Below are 14,931 nucleotides of genomic sequence, written 5' to 3'. Positions count from 1 at the left end.
AGTAAATGTCCAGCTGCATAAATAGGTAACATGTAAAAAATTGTAACCTATGGAAGTCGCTCTGGATAAGAGCTTCTGCTAAATTCCAATAATGTAATGTAACACACAAATAAAGAAACTAACACCTAACTGATTTCAACCCTGACACTGCTCTTCTTGAAAGCATTTTTGTCTTTGTTTTCTCTTTTGAAACACTTTAAAACAATACAGACGGTTGAGTTTTCAAGTGATCAGCTGCCTGCAATTGGAGCCCGAGAATGATTAGTCCATCAGAAGCAGCTGCCAGACAGCAAAAGAAATGCAAATGAGCAGAATCCAAACGGGAATCGCCTGGAACGGCAACATTATTCCATGTACTTCAGGGCCTCAGAGAGTGACGCTGGGCCGCGCGTTGGCAATCCATGCAAGCAGACGGTTTAAAAGACTGCAGATGGAAAAAAAAAAGCAGGGAAACATCAGAAACGCATCGCTTGTGTAACAACACCCAAGATGCTCATTGCCAAACATCTATTCTGCATAAACATATGGGCTGCCAAGCTTTCAAGGGGAATGTGGGGGAGCGCCACCGGTCCAAATTAGACTTAAAGTGCCTTAATAATGGGCGGCAAAGAAGCCTGAATCGACCCGCGGAGCCATTGGATGGAACTGACGATACTGAATAAAGAGGGTTCGTTTCAATTAGTCCCCGGGTGGCCAGCAGTGTTCGAATGAATTGATCATGCACTTTAATGGCACCAATCTAGCACAGCAAGATGTGTGTTGTTAAAAAAGAAGTGTTTTACAAGCTCTGAGGCAATAAAAGATGAAGGCATGTGATCCGGGCAGAGATGGGGCAAGAGGGTGTGTATACCAGGGGAGCTACACTGTTGCATGCAGCACCATATTAATGTAGTTATTTAAATTTAGTTGCTTAGCAGACGGTGTTATCCAGAGCAACTTACATGCATTACAATTCCGACGTATTATCCAGTTATAAAACTAGACATTTGGATTAATTCTGGATTAAGTACCTGGATTAAGTGTAACAGTAGTGCCCAAGCAAGGAATCAAGCCAGCAACTCTCCGGGCTAAAAGCCCTGCTCCTTACCACTACACCCCACAGCTGACTCTTTGTGGCTATGCAATTCTAAATTAGATTTTTAAGTTCTTTACGCAAGCCTATGATTTGTAGATGCGTGTTTCAGCTTCCAGTCAACTTGTGTTCTTAGCCATAAGAATTTTTTAAAAAATGGCAAAGAAGCAGACTTCAACAACTGATGGGGTTAGAATTGGGATCAGAAACATTTGGGGGAGAGAAATTAAGCAATCAAAGTGATCTTAGAGGTTATTCATTTTATGTGTAAGCAATCTTAAATGTGAGGTTAATCACGTTTGTTTTATAAAAGTAAATGTTTAATTTTTTTCTTGTTGGCATGGTGATTTGGGGAACTTGAGGTATTAGAATAGTCTCAGATTGAGAAAGAAGGCAAAAACCACTGTCATCATGAAAATGCTGGGCCTTATGCTGCTTATCAGTCTTATAATAGAAAGGAGCAGTCATGAAAAGCAAATTGCAGACTGGATCTTTAACTGGAAATGTCACCAAGGAAATGAATATGCAACCATCAAATCACCCTAGAAAAAGATGATGATTTGCTGGTTGCATCCCATAAAAAGTACTGGTATTTTTATGTTATAATCACAAAAAGAAAATGACATCGGGACATCCAAGCCTAAAAAAATGAGATCAAATAATGTTAGCACCAAAAGTGTATGAAATGCAAAAAAAGAAAAAAAGGGTGGCTTGAGACTGATCCAAGCAAGGCTACTCAGCAAACCATTTTCCAGTGCTTCACAATGTGGCCAAATGGAAAGGAACTGCCACAGACCAGACAGGAGAGAGGGGGTGAGGGAGATGCTTCAACTTTTAGAGGGCCCTTTGAGCAAGGTCGACCCCCTCCTCCTCTGCCCCTCCCTCTGCTCTGAGCACTGCCATTTGGACCCCCCACCCCTGTCTGTCTAAGGTGCCGCACCTGAAAAGGTTTTGTACTCATGGCAGGCAGTGATTTGTGCATTGGAAGCAGGCATGTATTTCCCATGCAGGCATGGAGTGACCTTATCAGTTCTTTCCCTTCCCCAGACATTGGCATCATCTTAACCAGGAATGCATATATTGCCTGTGTCTTGCAGTTCCAACAGCAATACAGGGATACATGCAGCAGCTTGATCTCAAACTCAGCTGAGGAGACGTCTTAACACGTCTTGAGTGTTCAGACTTATCTGCGTTCTTCCCTTGCTTGTGCACCTGTAACAGCAGTAACCGAAAGGTTGCTGGTTCAATTCCCTGCTGGGGCACTCACTGCTGCTGTACCCTTGGGCAAGGTACTTATCCCTGAATTGCCTCAGTAAATATCAATCTGTATGAATGGATAACATGCAACAACTGTAACCTGTGTAAAGTCACTCTGGAGAAGAGTGTCTGCTAAATGACAACAGAGGCATGGGGGTCTGAGCCTGAGGATTGCAGGTTTGATTGTGTTGCATTTGTCCACTTGGATAAGCCTGCACATTGAGGAAAGAGGTAACAATGATTTGGAATTGAAAGGAGATGTGAAATGCAGCTCTGAAATAGCTTCCCACAGCCCTGTCTCTGAAGTTTGGTCTGACAATTCACAGAGCTGTGGGGCTGAACTGAACAGAGGCCGAACTGAGCTAAATTAATTATGTGAAGATTCACTGCCACAGATGTTTCGATATTTGTACCATCTGTTTAAAGTCGTGGTGAAAGCACAGGCACTAAAAAACCTTTCAGAATTTAACTAATCAAAGGATTCTGGGCATCTGCAGATATACTGACAAACTTCTCTTTTCCATTTAAGATGTTTTTAAATATCTGTTTTTGATCTGTCATCAGCTGTATACTACAGGACACCCATGGAGCCATACTGTTACTGTTAATTAAAAGCATTAATATTCTGTCTTCAGTGGTCAACACCAAAATCATGTGTTAGGAAACGTGTTCATTCTCATGGTTCAATGCTTCTCCTTCTTTTCAAAAATTGAGAAATTAGAATTGATACAAATATAACAGGCCCTCGGCATAACGTCAAGCACATTTGAATAGAGACTTCAATCCGGTCTAGCCCACTTTTTAGCAAAAAGATAGTGTCATTGTTGTTTTATCAATGCGAACCTGTTTGCAGAAAAAAGGAACACTCTCCAGAAAACAATCGTCGTGCCTCATACTAAATTGTCAATTCCCCCGATCCATCAAGCGCCGGGTGAGAGACCGCCCTCTCGCGGTCGAATACACATCGAAAGTGTGTAGAACTTCTATTGAATTGACCACCCCACGTAATAGTAATTTCAACGGGCGGTACTGGAGCGAGCATAATCTTTTTTATGGTTTCTTCCGCTTTTCATATTTTTATCATGTTTTAATCACGTGATGCAATCAAATGGAGCGGAAAGATGCCACGTCTGACAGTAAACGAACTCATAAAAACCGAATTTAAGGTAGAGCTATCTCAGATTTTTATTCGGAAAGCAAAGCAAAGCTGCATGCTCACTGCCCTAGTTTCACTTTTTAATATTTCAAAAAAGGCACTATGGTTGAAGTTAGGAGAGGGCAGATAAAATCCGAAAGGTTAAAGAATGGTTCCTAAAAACTTTACAGAAGGAAATTTACAGAACACCTCTGCTGTTACTTAATCTAGATTTATCTCGACCTTAATCATTTCAAATTCACTCCACGACACATTCAAATCTTGTGACAGCATAATTGCTGTCAAGCAATAAGTGCTTGATATTTAGTTACCTAAACTCAGCTGACAGACACCGTTTGTACTGACTGAATGTCAGTTCAATCTTGTGCCCGTTCTACCGTCCAGCTCGGAGATGATTAGTGGTTTATATGAATTCATAATTCTTCTAGGGGCTTTGTCATGTCCAGGGGAAGCTCTGTGAGTTAACTGTGCTCACTGCTTTTTCCGTTTCGAGATCACGTGAGAGAACATTTCCTTTCTTAAGCGTCGCTTAAATTATGATAAGCGGTGGGCATCCAATAACCATATACCTAAGATACAGCATTGGGTTTTCCCCGGCAGCCTAGCAACACTGCAAACGTTCCCGTCAGATTTAATCTGGGCACCCATCTGTTAAAGCACATGTTGGTCAGCAGCCTGCCACCAAATATCAAAGTCAACGCGTTGACCTCACCCGACTGAGCATAAGGAAGCCTTGCAACACCTCGTTTAGAAGCTAGAGATGCCTGCAACGATCGCGCAAGTTCCTTACTTATTTAATGTTGCGGGGTGTCTACCAGATGGCGCGCCTGGGCCACCTCTATTTTGGTTTTTCATTATCATTATCAAGATCGAGCGTGTATAGAACTCAGGGAAGTATTGATCTGCACGACCGCAAAAGGGTTAGCCGTGTGGTCCACGCACGAAAGACGAACGAAATTGTGGCTTTCTTCTAATAAAATGGTTAAATCGTGGCTTTAAATTGTGGCTTTCTTCTAATAAAATGGTTAAATCACTCTTCACTTTCACTTTCACCTTTTGCACAACTTTGTATACGGGGAGAGGAAGCTAGCGTGTTGCTATGCCACCAGACTGCAAAACACAAGGACTGTCCACTGGTCAACAAAAAAGAGTGTTTGACAACAGGGAATTTAGCCAGTATCTGTGAAGTTGCGACAACTGCTTTCTTCACTTCGAACTTCGGTTAATAAACAGTCAGAACAGCGAGTGTCTCTCCATCCTTGTCATTTTCTTTTCCTTGAATGTTTAACCGGGTAAAAATGCAGCTCGAATAACACGAGGGGAGAACATTTCAACTTATACCGGGTATTCTAGCCCACGTATGTCACCATAAAAATAACCCTATCCATATTACGTGATACATATCCATCCTAACAGAAATGGAAGAACCTAGACTGACCTTGAGAAGTTTTTCATAGAAGTTCACCAGTTCATAATCTCCTTTTATAGCATCTCATTAAGAATCACTAATTGCTTGCTCCTTCAGGGCAAAACCAGGAAAGTAGCACTGAAGAAAATTAATACTATATTATTACAGCAGTAATTATTTTAACAATCATCTCTCTCATAATTGCCCCCCGACCTAATTAAATATACAGGAAAAACATCTTTCATTTACAAGTTTTAAAAAAATCAAGCCATAACCAAAATAAAACAGCATGATAAGTTGACAGTAATTTTATTTACTTGCACTGTACATGATGGGTCTTACCAACACGGGTATTATATTAACCATGTGATGCATTACACACATAAATGGAGTAAGAAAATAAAAGGCACAATTTATTTATTAAAAAATGAAACAAAAGGACACTGTACGCTTCCTAAACAAAAAAGCACAGTAACACTGGTAGTATCAACAAAATGGAATACAGTATGGGGCAACCTCCAGATTTTAAAAAGACAAATTAATACAGCACTTAAGAGACAAGGAAGTGATATTGCTTCATTTGAAGGGTTAGAAAAGAGATTGTGCAGGTACTGGAACTACACACATTGAGGTATGGCAATCCCACTAACATGTTTCAAGAGGAAAACGGTAATTGCATAAAAGAAAAGAAAGACGTTAGAGGTGACAAAGCAGCATTTCGACCTTGAACAACACAAGATCATGCAGAGGCCACTAGCAGGCATTTTTTCCCTTTTCTGAAATGTCCTTTTCAGTTGGCAAGTTCAATGTGTGTGACCCAACAGCTGACCGATTTAATGACAGACATAGGAAATGGGGACAACTTTATTGTACAGCACTGCTATTCTAGCAAAGAAAAAGCTGGACCGGGGAGAAAGCACTATATAGAGAGCAGCATGTCAACTTTTTTTTTTTTAAAGGAGAGCATCTACTGATAGCCTATGAAGCAGGAAATCCATTAAGCTCAAATGTCCAAAGGGGGGGAAACCTGCCACACATGTACTTAATTTAAATTTCTCTTTCATGTTTTCCTCATGTGGTAAATCTTCACATTGATGCAAATGTTTCTAACTTTCTTGTACAGTGACAAATCGTCCCTATGAAAGAAAAGCTGGTACAAACATGATTTGGGGGGGGGGGCTTCATTTGTGCAACTCCCCAAATGAATGTGAAGGGCGCCCCCTGCAAATTAGCCAGCATAAGACGGCCTCCGATGGCTCCCCCCGCCGATGACTTTCTGGCATGATGGTGATTCGTGGCACCCCAGCCAAAGCTAATGTTACTACAGTTCCCGTTCCGCAGACTGTGGCCATCGCCATACCAGCCACAACCATGTCCTGACGTGCAAACCTCATTTCCATTTGGCATACTCTGCAACTCAAGCGGTTTTATGGCACACTCTGCAAAGGCTGTAGACCACAAGCTTTTTTTTTTTTTTTTTTTAAATGAGACATGTGAAGTCCACTTCCGGGTCCCGCTGACCTCAACGCCAGTTTCTTTCTGAAAAATCTGGCCAGAGTGAGGTTCGCTCAAACACCTGCTGCCTCTTCCCCCACGTGCACAAGTCAATCAGTCTCTACTCCTGGTAAGTGTTTATCCTTTTGCACCTTGGACATTGCTGTCACACTTAAAATGCATGTAGTTGGGTTATTCTAAAATGACGGCAGTAACCTTTCTTGCTTTAATGCGTTTTTTACAAAAAAGAAGAGACTTCTCCTCTCCTTGTTTGTCCTGGTCTGGTCTTCCCCAGCAATGTCTGTCCTTTCATTACATTAATCCCTTCTCATCAGCGACAAGGCTAAGTTAATTTTGGCTCACAAAAAAATTAAAACACCTTGAGGTTGGAAGGGGAGGGCAGGGGTGAAGGGTAAAAGAAATGAAATTCTAAGCATCACAAGGAAGCTACAGCAAATCAACTCACCTCTGTGCAGTGACAGGCTGCCAAATGTCCTAACCCAAAAAAAAAAAAAAAACATCGCAACAAAAGAGGGTGAAGGGGTGGGGGGGGTGAACTGATGTTGGCACTCCTGTCACCAGGTGAGGGTTGGTTAACAGCTGTTTGAAGGCAGAGCTGAGAACACTCAGCAAGCACGCCTGAGCAACTGGGGCAATCCACGGGCCCGGAGTTCACTGAAGCGATGCAGAGAGAGCGAGGGTGGCGAGGCTGGGAGGACGAATGGAGGCGGCGTTCAGAGAGGCGGGTGGGGGAGATGGCCGGGGCAGGGCGGGGCAGCCATTGCTTCTCTCATTCGTTCTCATCTGGGTTCTGGGGGTCGATTATTTTGACGTGGGTGAACGGGAAGAGCCCTCTCCGGCCGTTCACCTCCCCTTCCCACTGGCCGCTGATGTTCATCCGCGTCACTTTTACAATGTCACCCACCTGGACACAAGACAAAAGGTTGACAACTTTAGAGAGAAATTCAACAGCTGTCAGCGTATTACAATTAAAATGGACTCACAACAGGTCAGCTGATCCTCTGCTTTACTGTTGGCTGACCCTTCACTTTAAAAGTCTCTAAAGAATCAAGGTTCACAGCTTCTGCTTTAGCAGTGAGGGACATTTGAGTTTTTGGAATAAAGCCCCTGAAATGCCTAACAACTAACTGGCAAATTGTCCTATCAAAATCATGTTGAGATGCGTGAGGGGGGTTGGGTGAGGGTGGGGGAGAAACTACATCATGAAAATACAGATACACAAGGACATCAGAATGTCTGAAATAGAGCCTTCAACACTTCTCAATGTTACAATCTCTGATGATTTAAGTGTGAATGGTATGGCTTCCGTGGGAAAGACCCAAATGGCACTAGCCATGTAGCTGTGGGAAGACTTCAGCCTTCAAATTTAAGCCAAGAAAGCCTTAATTATTGATATTGCTAATCCATATCTCAACATTACCCAAGATAATCACCCTTGTTCAACACCATGTTCAGCTTCTAAATGATCAAAGAATGAAAATGAGTGTTTAAAATACAGCAGCCGATTCAGGTTTCCCCCTCCTGCTAAACTGCTGTGATTAAAGAGCTCAAGTTCATCCTGGCCCCAGTGTCAATTTTCATTTCATAACAAAGCTTTTTCCCAGGCCACTTCTTCTATTTGTCTTCAGTAGCACTCCCTGTAGTTTCCTAACATCAGCTTTCATTCAGCATAATTGCTCACAGCATCTACTGTATGCTTCCTGAAACAAATTAGCTGAAGAGAGGTCGTGCCAAATCTGATTTTTAAACATAAAACAACACAGATAAAACAAGCAGCACGTGTGATGTCCGGACACATGGTTAAATACATTTAATGACACAAACAGTTGACTATATTCCAAGTTAGCACTCCCCCTCAGGGATTTGGCAGAGCAGGTAAAGCATGACTACGTTATTATTCTTTTTAAAAAAACATGCCTTTAGAAAGCATTCAGAAATCTGCAAGCTTTATATGGCACCATTTATGCAGCAAAAATATGTTCATAATTTGCCAGAATAGTCTCCAGAATAATCTGATTTGTGCAACCGTAGCAGAAATAGTGAGCAAACCATTAGTTTATCAATCATACATTCCAATTACTACCTTTCGGAAGCAAGCATACAGGTGTAATACACATTCTGCAGAAAAGTGCTGGGAGTGGCTCTCATTACTAGTTAAGCACAATTCATGCTAGACCCCACAGTAGCTATGTGACACAATGCCATTCAGATGTTTGCAAAATGATTTCCACTGTCTGGTCTTGTGAGCACTACATCTCACGAAGAGGCTTAAGAACTTACGCAGGGGTGACCAGCGGTGCCTATATTATATCCATCCCCGTCATTCACTGCAGGCGCGGCTGCTCGGGAATGCACTGCCGCGCTGAACTATTTGCTCACAATGGTAGATTGTTTGTGGAGAGGCAGGGCCAGCAAGGGCAGAGCCAGTCAGAGTGCCTGTCAGCATGACATGTTCTCTGGGCTGGATTTATGGTCAAGTATTCCTATCCCCGGGACAGCCCCCTGGCCCTTCAGCTGCCAGGTGGAGGTACTTCCAGACAACTGCTTTTCCCTACTTTGTCCACAAAACATGAAAGCGTTACGAATCGCAGCTAGAAACATACTGCTATCCCATTGAAAGTCTTAGGGTTATGTGGCAGATTTACAATAACAGAAGCTGTGTTTACCGTGTCAAAAACTCAGTTAACACACAATTCACGCCAATTAGTCACTGCTATTATGTACGGAGTATCAACAGCACTACGCTGAAAATACTGCAGTGCTGCAGGCTCACCAGGAGAGTAGAAGGGATGGAACAGAAAATGTGGTTCAAGGAAGAGAAGGGTAGTGCTGTTAGCTCTTTTCCTTTCTTTAAGCATGTCTAGACTCTAGTGTCGCTCTCCCTCCCGCAGTCTACCGAGCACACGCCACCCATACCAATAGTCGCCCCCCCCCCCCGTCACCCTAAAACTGAGTAAGCAGCTGCGTGACTCGTCTCAGAAGTCAGAGCAGAAATGGCAATTTGATGCAAATCAACTAAACACCACTTCTCAATCGAGGAAGGGCCAGACCCACAGGCTGGGCACAGGTGCACGATTCCACTCCGAATGCAGCACACTGCACATCAGCGAGCAGCAACAGGCTTCCACTGGTCTAAACAAGTGTTGCCTGCTGTTTGAAAATCTATTACCTTACTCCCTCTCCTCTCCATTTTGTGTTACTGATGCATAATGGAGATGCCTACTTACTTACTCTTGGAACTGATACGGATTTTAGCGTGTAAATCCTAGAATGAAAAGTCAATGCAAATATTACCGCTTCAAACAGACAGTGTTACCGGTTATATAGCGATTAAGGGTTTACCAAATACCATGACTTCCATCAACACCAGAAGAACATACTACTGGTGTCTGTTTTTTTCTGATCGATTCGGTGCACTCTTCACGTGGCGTTTCAGATGCACAGCGCGGATACGCAGCAAACGGGGCACTGGCGTTGCTCACTGCTCAGTCAGACCCGCTTAGAGGGTGTGACTCTGCTGTGTGGCGGGGAACCACCCGCCCGTCACACCGCTCTCTGCAGCCGGCTTGGGGACGGCCCAGAGATTTCCACGAAGCGGCGCCACCGGCGATTTCGCGCCGCACGTCGCGTTCCATCGACATTTCGGATTAGCAGAGGGCCCCGCTCTTAACTCCTCTGTCCTCGTTTTCACTCCCTGAAAACAAAGCTGTCTGCAAAATGTTCAGAACAGGCCATAACACCGCTTAAATAATTCAGCCTTCATATATAATCCTCCCACTCTCCCCAGAGGGCAGATCCCTGGCCCAGGCTCAGTGCCAGTGTCAGATGGACCTTTACATTTCACCAATGAGGCTAGTACATACAATTTTTTACATCAAAAGCAAAATGCTCTAATCTAAATTAAAATCACGCAACAGACATCAATTCCTTGAGTGGAACTGTGAATCTCAAATGCCGGCATTGGAATATCGGTGACAGTCCCTGACTGAAAATGTCAAATCTTCATCTCCATCAGCGGAAGACAGCCAGACCACATTGTACATTGTGACTGCATTCCATTTCAAGTATTAATGGACAAAGCAAACCAGTGTGACACACTGCATGCTTTCTTTCTCCAAGACAGCAATTCAATTTAACAGCATTCAGTCCAAAACCATGAATGGCTCACTTTTTCAAAAGGGTTAAAAAAACAAATTAAAGACTGAGATACCACATCCTGTGTACTAACAACACTCATATGTATGTGAAACCAAATGTTTATCTATCATCTGTGAGGCCTCTTCTGCACTTAACAACTGCAGCAGGACCTCTTTCACTATAGTGACATGGTTTTCTGGGGTTCAGGGCACTATCTGAATGACGAAGCAATGATCAAATCTCAGGGAACTTTAACCATCCAGATCATTCAGAGAGCACTTTACTGACAGTCCTCCATATATCTTTTCTGTGAATATTCTTTGTTTTCCTTTCAATTTAATGCCTTATTGTTATTTATTTATTTATATGTGCATTCATTTTGTAAAATTGTTAATAAGGACGGAAATAAATTATTACTACTACTAAAGAGGTCAGAGGCAAACTGAAACTTCTTAATCACAATCAGATATCTTGTCTTCCCTTGAGAACACTGATGCAGGAAGAAGAGAGTGTCACAAAGACAGATGTGTCAGTTTTTGGTCCAACGCCTTCTGACCACTTCTACAGCACCACTAACTGCTGTCTGCTTTGCTCCTCTACAGAAACCCGACGACACAAATCGATAGACCATCCATCAACAAAATCCATATTACTGCCCAAGAGGCAGGACCTTCATGGTTTAACATGAGTAGACAATCTATAGCCTGACCTTATCTGAGCATCAAAAGCCTCCGCCTTAAACTGAATTCAAGAGTGAGGTGTAGGAAAAAAAAAAAACATCACAGTGATGGGAACAGGAACACAGACGTGTGACATTGGGCCTACCTCCAGTGCCAGGGCAGTCTTGTCGTAGGCGCACGGCACTCGTTTCTGGATGGCCTTGGCCATTACAGGTCCGTTCTGAGTGGAGGGCAGGGGGTTGATGATGGCGCCGGGCGTGCCGGGGGGCAGGGGCGAGGGCGTCTGGGGTTGGGCGTAGGCGTGCGCCGGCTCTGGGATGCCGTAGCTGTTGGAGTTGCGGTTGCCCTGGAACTGGTTCTGGTGGGGCGAGGGCCGCACCAGCTTCTCCACGTAGGGGACGGGGATCATGCCCACGCGGCCCTCCTTGCTCTTGGCGCTCCACCACTGCTCCTCCGGCTTGTCCAGGATGATCAGGATCTCGCCCTTCTTGAAGGGCAGGTCCTCGGCGTCGCTGCCCGTAAAGTCGTACAGAGTCCGCACGTATTCTAGGTTCTCCTCCGGACCCCCCATCAATTGCGCCGGGCTGCCGCCGACTGCTGGGTTTGGGTACCTAGAGCCAGGAAAGCAGCCATTAAGCCCCATTTTAAGTGACAAGGCAATGCATCGGTGCTGGCACTTCCCACGCACAGAGGATCACGTCTAATCACACTGTTTTGTTTCTGCTTTGGGATGTTGTAAATATGATTCAAAATTATGTCACGAAAAAGAAAGGACATCATGAGCTGTTGTCTATACAACAGAGTTGTGTCGTTGTACTGACAGCTACACATTGAGCAGTGTATGCTCCTAGTGTGAGCAAATCCTTGTTTATCTCAAACACTGTGGATCTATGCGAAAGACAACTGAGGAGTTATTCGAATGACATACATTTTTACAAGTGTAGCTTGAAAGCAAAATTCTGTACATTCTCTGTGTCACAGGCTCACTTATGATCTAAGATATCTGCTGAATAACAAATGGGAACAGAGCAGGAACTGAAAATGAATCCTTCCAGACTTAGCTCACAAACTCAGTGAACTAAGACTGTCATCAATACAACACTGTATGTTATCTGCAACGTGAAAACCCGTCACTCCTAATCATTGTACTTGGTGAGCTTAATGTGAAACGATGCATTACAAGGTGTGTGTGTATGGGAGGGGTTTGATTGGAACTATGAAATGACAGCAATCTGTCAATCTATGTTTATGCGACAATATACCGATGCACACAATTTCAGCTGGTAAATAGCAAGTGCAATTAACGTCACCCGATGTTTGATGCATTTTAATAAAGGATATGACTAATCTGCTAAATGCACCCAGCCGTATTGCTACTGAGTGAAATAGCTACTGTACATGCAACCAACTTCAACCACCATGCCGTATGTTAATAACCAAAGTAAAACTACCAACAAATGAACTCTACATTCGTTAATCAATTTCAAATATTCATGGACATTGTTGTTCTCTTACCTTGGAGCTGGTTCTATAAGTGTTGTTGTGTCTAAGTAATGGATTTTGTAGAATTCCAACAGTGCCGGGAGATGATCGAACTCTTGATCGCCGATCTTGAACCTCTTGTTAGGCAGCGAATTGATAATATAATGGGAGACTTTTGAATTTTCTGACACGGACAGCACATAATCGCCTGGGCATGTTGAAGAATCCCGGACCAAAAACATACCATGTCTCTGTCCCTGCAATCTATTCTGTGCCTCCTGTCGCGAAACGGGACCGAAATACCAACTGGACCGGTCTGATGAATCGAACCGTGCGGATGACATAGTTAGCAAATACGACCAGCTACGTTAAACAAACTAATTGGAGAAGAGTAATAAATTAAAAGGAAACTTAACTGGCTAGCTAGCGTAGTAGCGGCACGAAGATATCTGCGCTACACAGCTAATTTGGCGCATAGCGAGCTAGCTGGTTTAAATTCCGGGATTCAGCCAGTTAACTAGAGTGAACACTCACCCCTAACATTTAATTTAACTTAGATGGCTTGCTAGCTAACCAGCTAGCATATATCTTGAGGCAAACATTCATCTCCTGTAATCTAGCTACCAAGAGGTTAGCTGGCCGGCTAGCTAGACACAAAACCTGACGTTTCACAATGAAGCTCCAAAAAGCATGAGACCACTGTGTATCATAGTTCGCTAGTTTGCTACCTGACTGGCTGTTAAGTCAGCCTTTAGCAGTGCCACTAAAGATTTACAAAACTATACAAATTGCTAGTTCCCTATCTGGCTACCCAGGGGAATCCCGGGCGTAAAGTTAGCTACACGTCAGTGCTTCCCTTGTTTTCTGTTGCGAGGAAACGGCTAAATAGCTAACAATAACTCCAAGTACTGTCAGTCCATATACGCAATAGCTTGCTACACAGAAAGGTTAGCCAGCTAGCTAACAAGCTAGCTACTTTTGTAAGCTACTCCCATATCGTTAGCCAAGTTATACTGCTAGCAAGGTAGCTAGTTGCCATCAAAACTGGTCGCTTATGACTTATTCTGATGTTTTATTCTAACCCTAAGAAAAAAAGGTTTGCGTCGGGGAAACGTATTACAAGCTAACGTTTGCTAGCTACACATTTATTTACTCCTACGGAGTTTTGAGAGTAACTAGCCACCCAGTTACCTAGTCAGCTAACTTAGCGAGCTAGTAAGCTAACAAAAATGGCGGCCTTCAACACGTCCTCGTTAAAAAGACTTCTGTAGATAGCGGTACGTCTCCGTTGCGTCCGTATCAACAGAACAAAGCCTTTGCAAGAATGTCTCTGTATCTGTGCAATATTTTAAAAGACTGTGACGAATTTAAGCCATTACATCTATTAGGAGCCTTTCGCCTTGTTGATATTTAGTTCCTCTCTTGAGACTGAAGTCTGAAACTGAGAAATGGCGGACAGAGGGCGGGTCCGTGCTCCCCAGTCTCTCAGAACGTAGATGAGTGACGCCGAGCGGGCGTTGCAATGAGAGGGTTGAAACAAGCGGGGCGCAGTCCCACTGGTAAGGGAAATAGTGTGTGTTATCTCCCCGTGGAGCTACACCATCACGAATTATATTCGGGTGTTTCGAGCAAGTACCATGTCCTAAGCACGTGTTCCAAAGTAGGTTTAAAGCTTTTAACTTTTTCAAATGATACAGAAAAAACTTTAACATATTACAAGTCGCAAGCATTTTTTACAAACCGCTCTTAGTATTGTTCCGATCGCGGTCAGCATCACCTTAAACTACGTTTTTGCCTTTTACAATCACACCGCTATGACACCATAAACGGTGCGTTTCTGTATTGTAATATAGTGTATAGTTTATGGGCATACTTGCCATCCCAGTCAACCTCAGCATAGATCAAATGCAGACTCACATTGAGCCAGCGCCCTGCCTTCAGGCACAACCATTTTACTATATGTTTATTACATGATACGTGTTCAGTTTTCCCGTAGGGGTATTTCTTTTTTCAGCATTCTTTTTCAACACTCTGGGTGTGTTTTCTCTGAGTTGGTGCACTTCTTCAGCGAGCCAGATTTTACAAAGTCCCACAGATAAACCTGAACAGTACTCCTAATAAAACATGGTAATTATTGACAAAATACATTGTGTAGCTTCAACACACATCCTCACATTCTGCATCCCCTAATCAACTCAATGCCAACACAGAGAAGCTGCAAAGT

The 14,931-nt window shown here is 43.4% G+C and overlaps 1 protein-coding gene across 1 annotated transcript; it reads right to left on the bottom strand.

Moving 5' to 3' along the window:
* Window positions 1-5,218: 5,218 nt before the first annotated feature.
* Window positions 5,219-14,152, bottom strand: LOC118777077 (crk-like protein). Its single transcript, XM_036527796.1, has 3 exons — window positions 12,741-14,152; window positions 11,371-11,836; window positions 5,219-7,312 (listed from the first exon to the last, which is right to left on the bottom strand). Exons 1-3 carry the CDS (start codon window positions 13,049-13,051, stop codon window positions 7,178-7,180), a joined length of 912 nt encoding a protein of 303 aa, XP_036383689.1. The 5' UTR covers window positions 13,052-14,152; the 3' UTR covers window positions 5,219-7,177.
* Window positions 14,153-14,931: the final 779 nt, after the last annotated feature.

This window comes from Megalops cyprinoides, chromosome 4 (genome assembly GCF_013368585.1).
Source record: "Megalops cyprinoides isolate fMegCyp1 chromosome 4, fMegCyp1.pri, whole genome shotgun sequence".
NCBI classification, from domain to species: domain Eukaryota; kingdom Metazoa; phylum Chordata; class Actinopteri; order Elopiformes; family Megalopidae; genus Megalops; species Megalops cyprinoides.
Note: the sequence above shows the minus strand (reverse complement) of the source record. Positions and strands in the feature narration are given on the sequence as shown.

Excerpts from the sequence above, each read along its gene's own strand:
- LOC118777077 (XM_036527796.1), bottom strand. The coding sequence starts at position 13,051 with ATGTCATCCGCACGGTTCGATTCATCAGACCGGTCCAGTTGGTATTTC. Across the intron at positions 11,837-12,740 it reads CTTATAGAACCAGCTCCAAG|GTACCCAAACCCAGCAGTCG; the intron begins GTAAGAGAACAA and ends TCCTGGCTCTAG. Across the intron at positions 7,313-11,370 it reads AGACTGCCCTGGCACTGGAG|GTGGGTGACATTGTAAAAGT; the intron begins GTAGGCCCAATG and ends TCTTGTGTCCAG.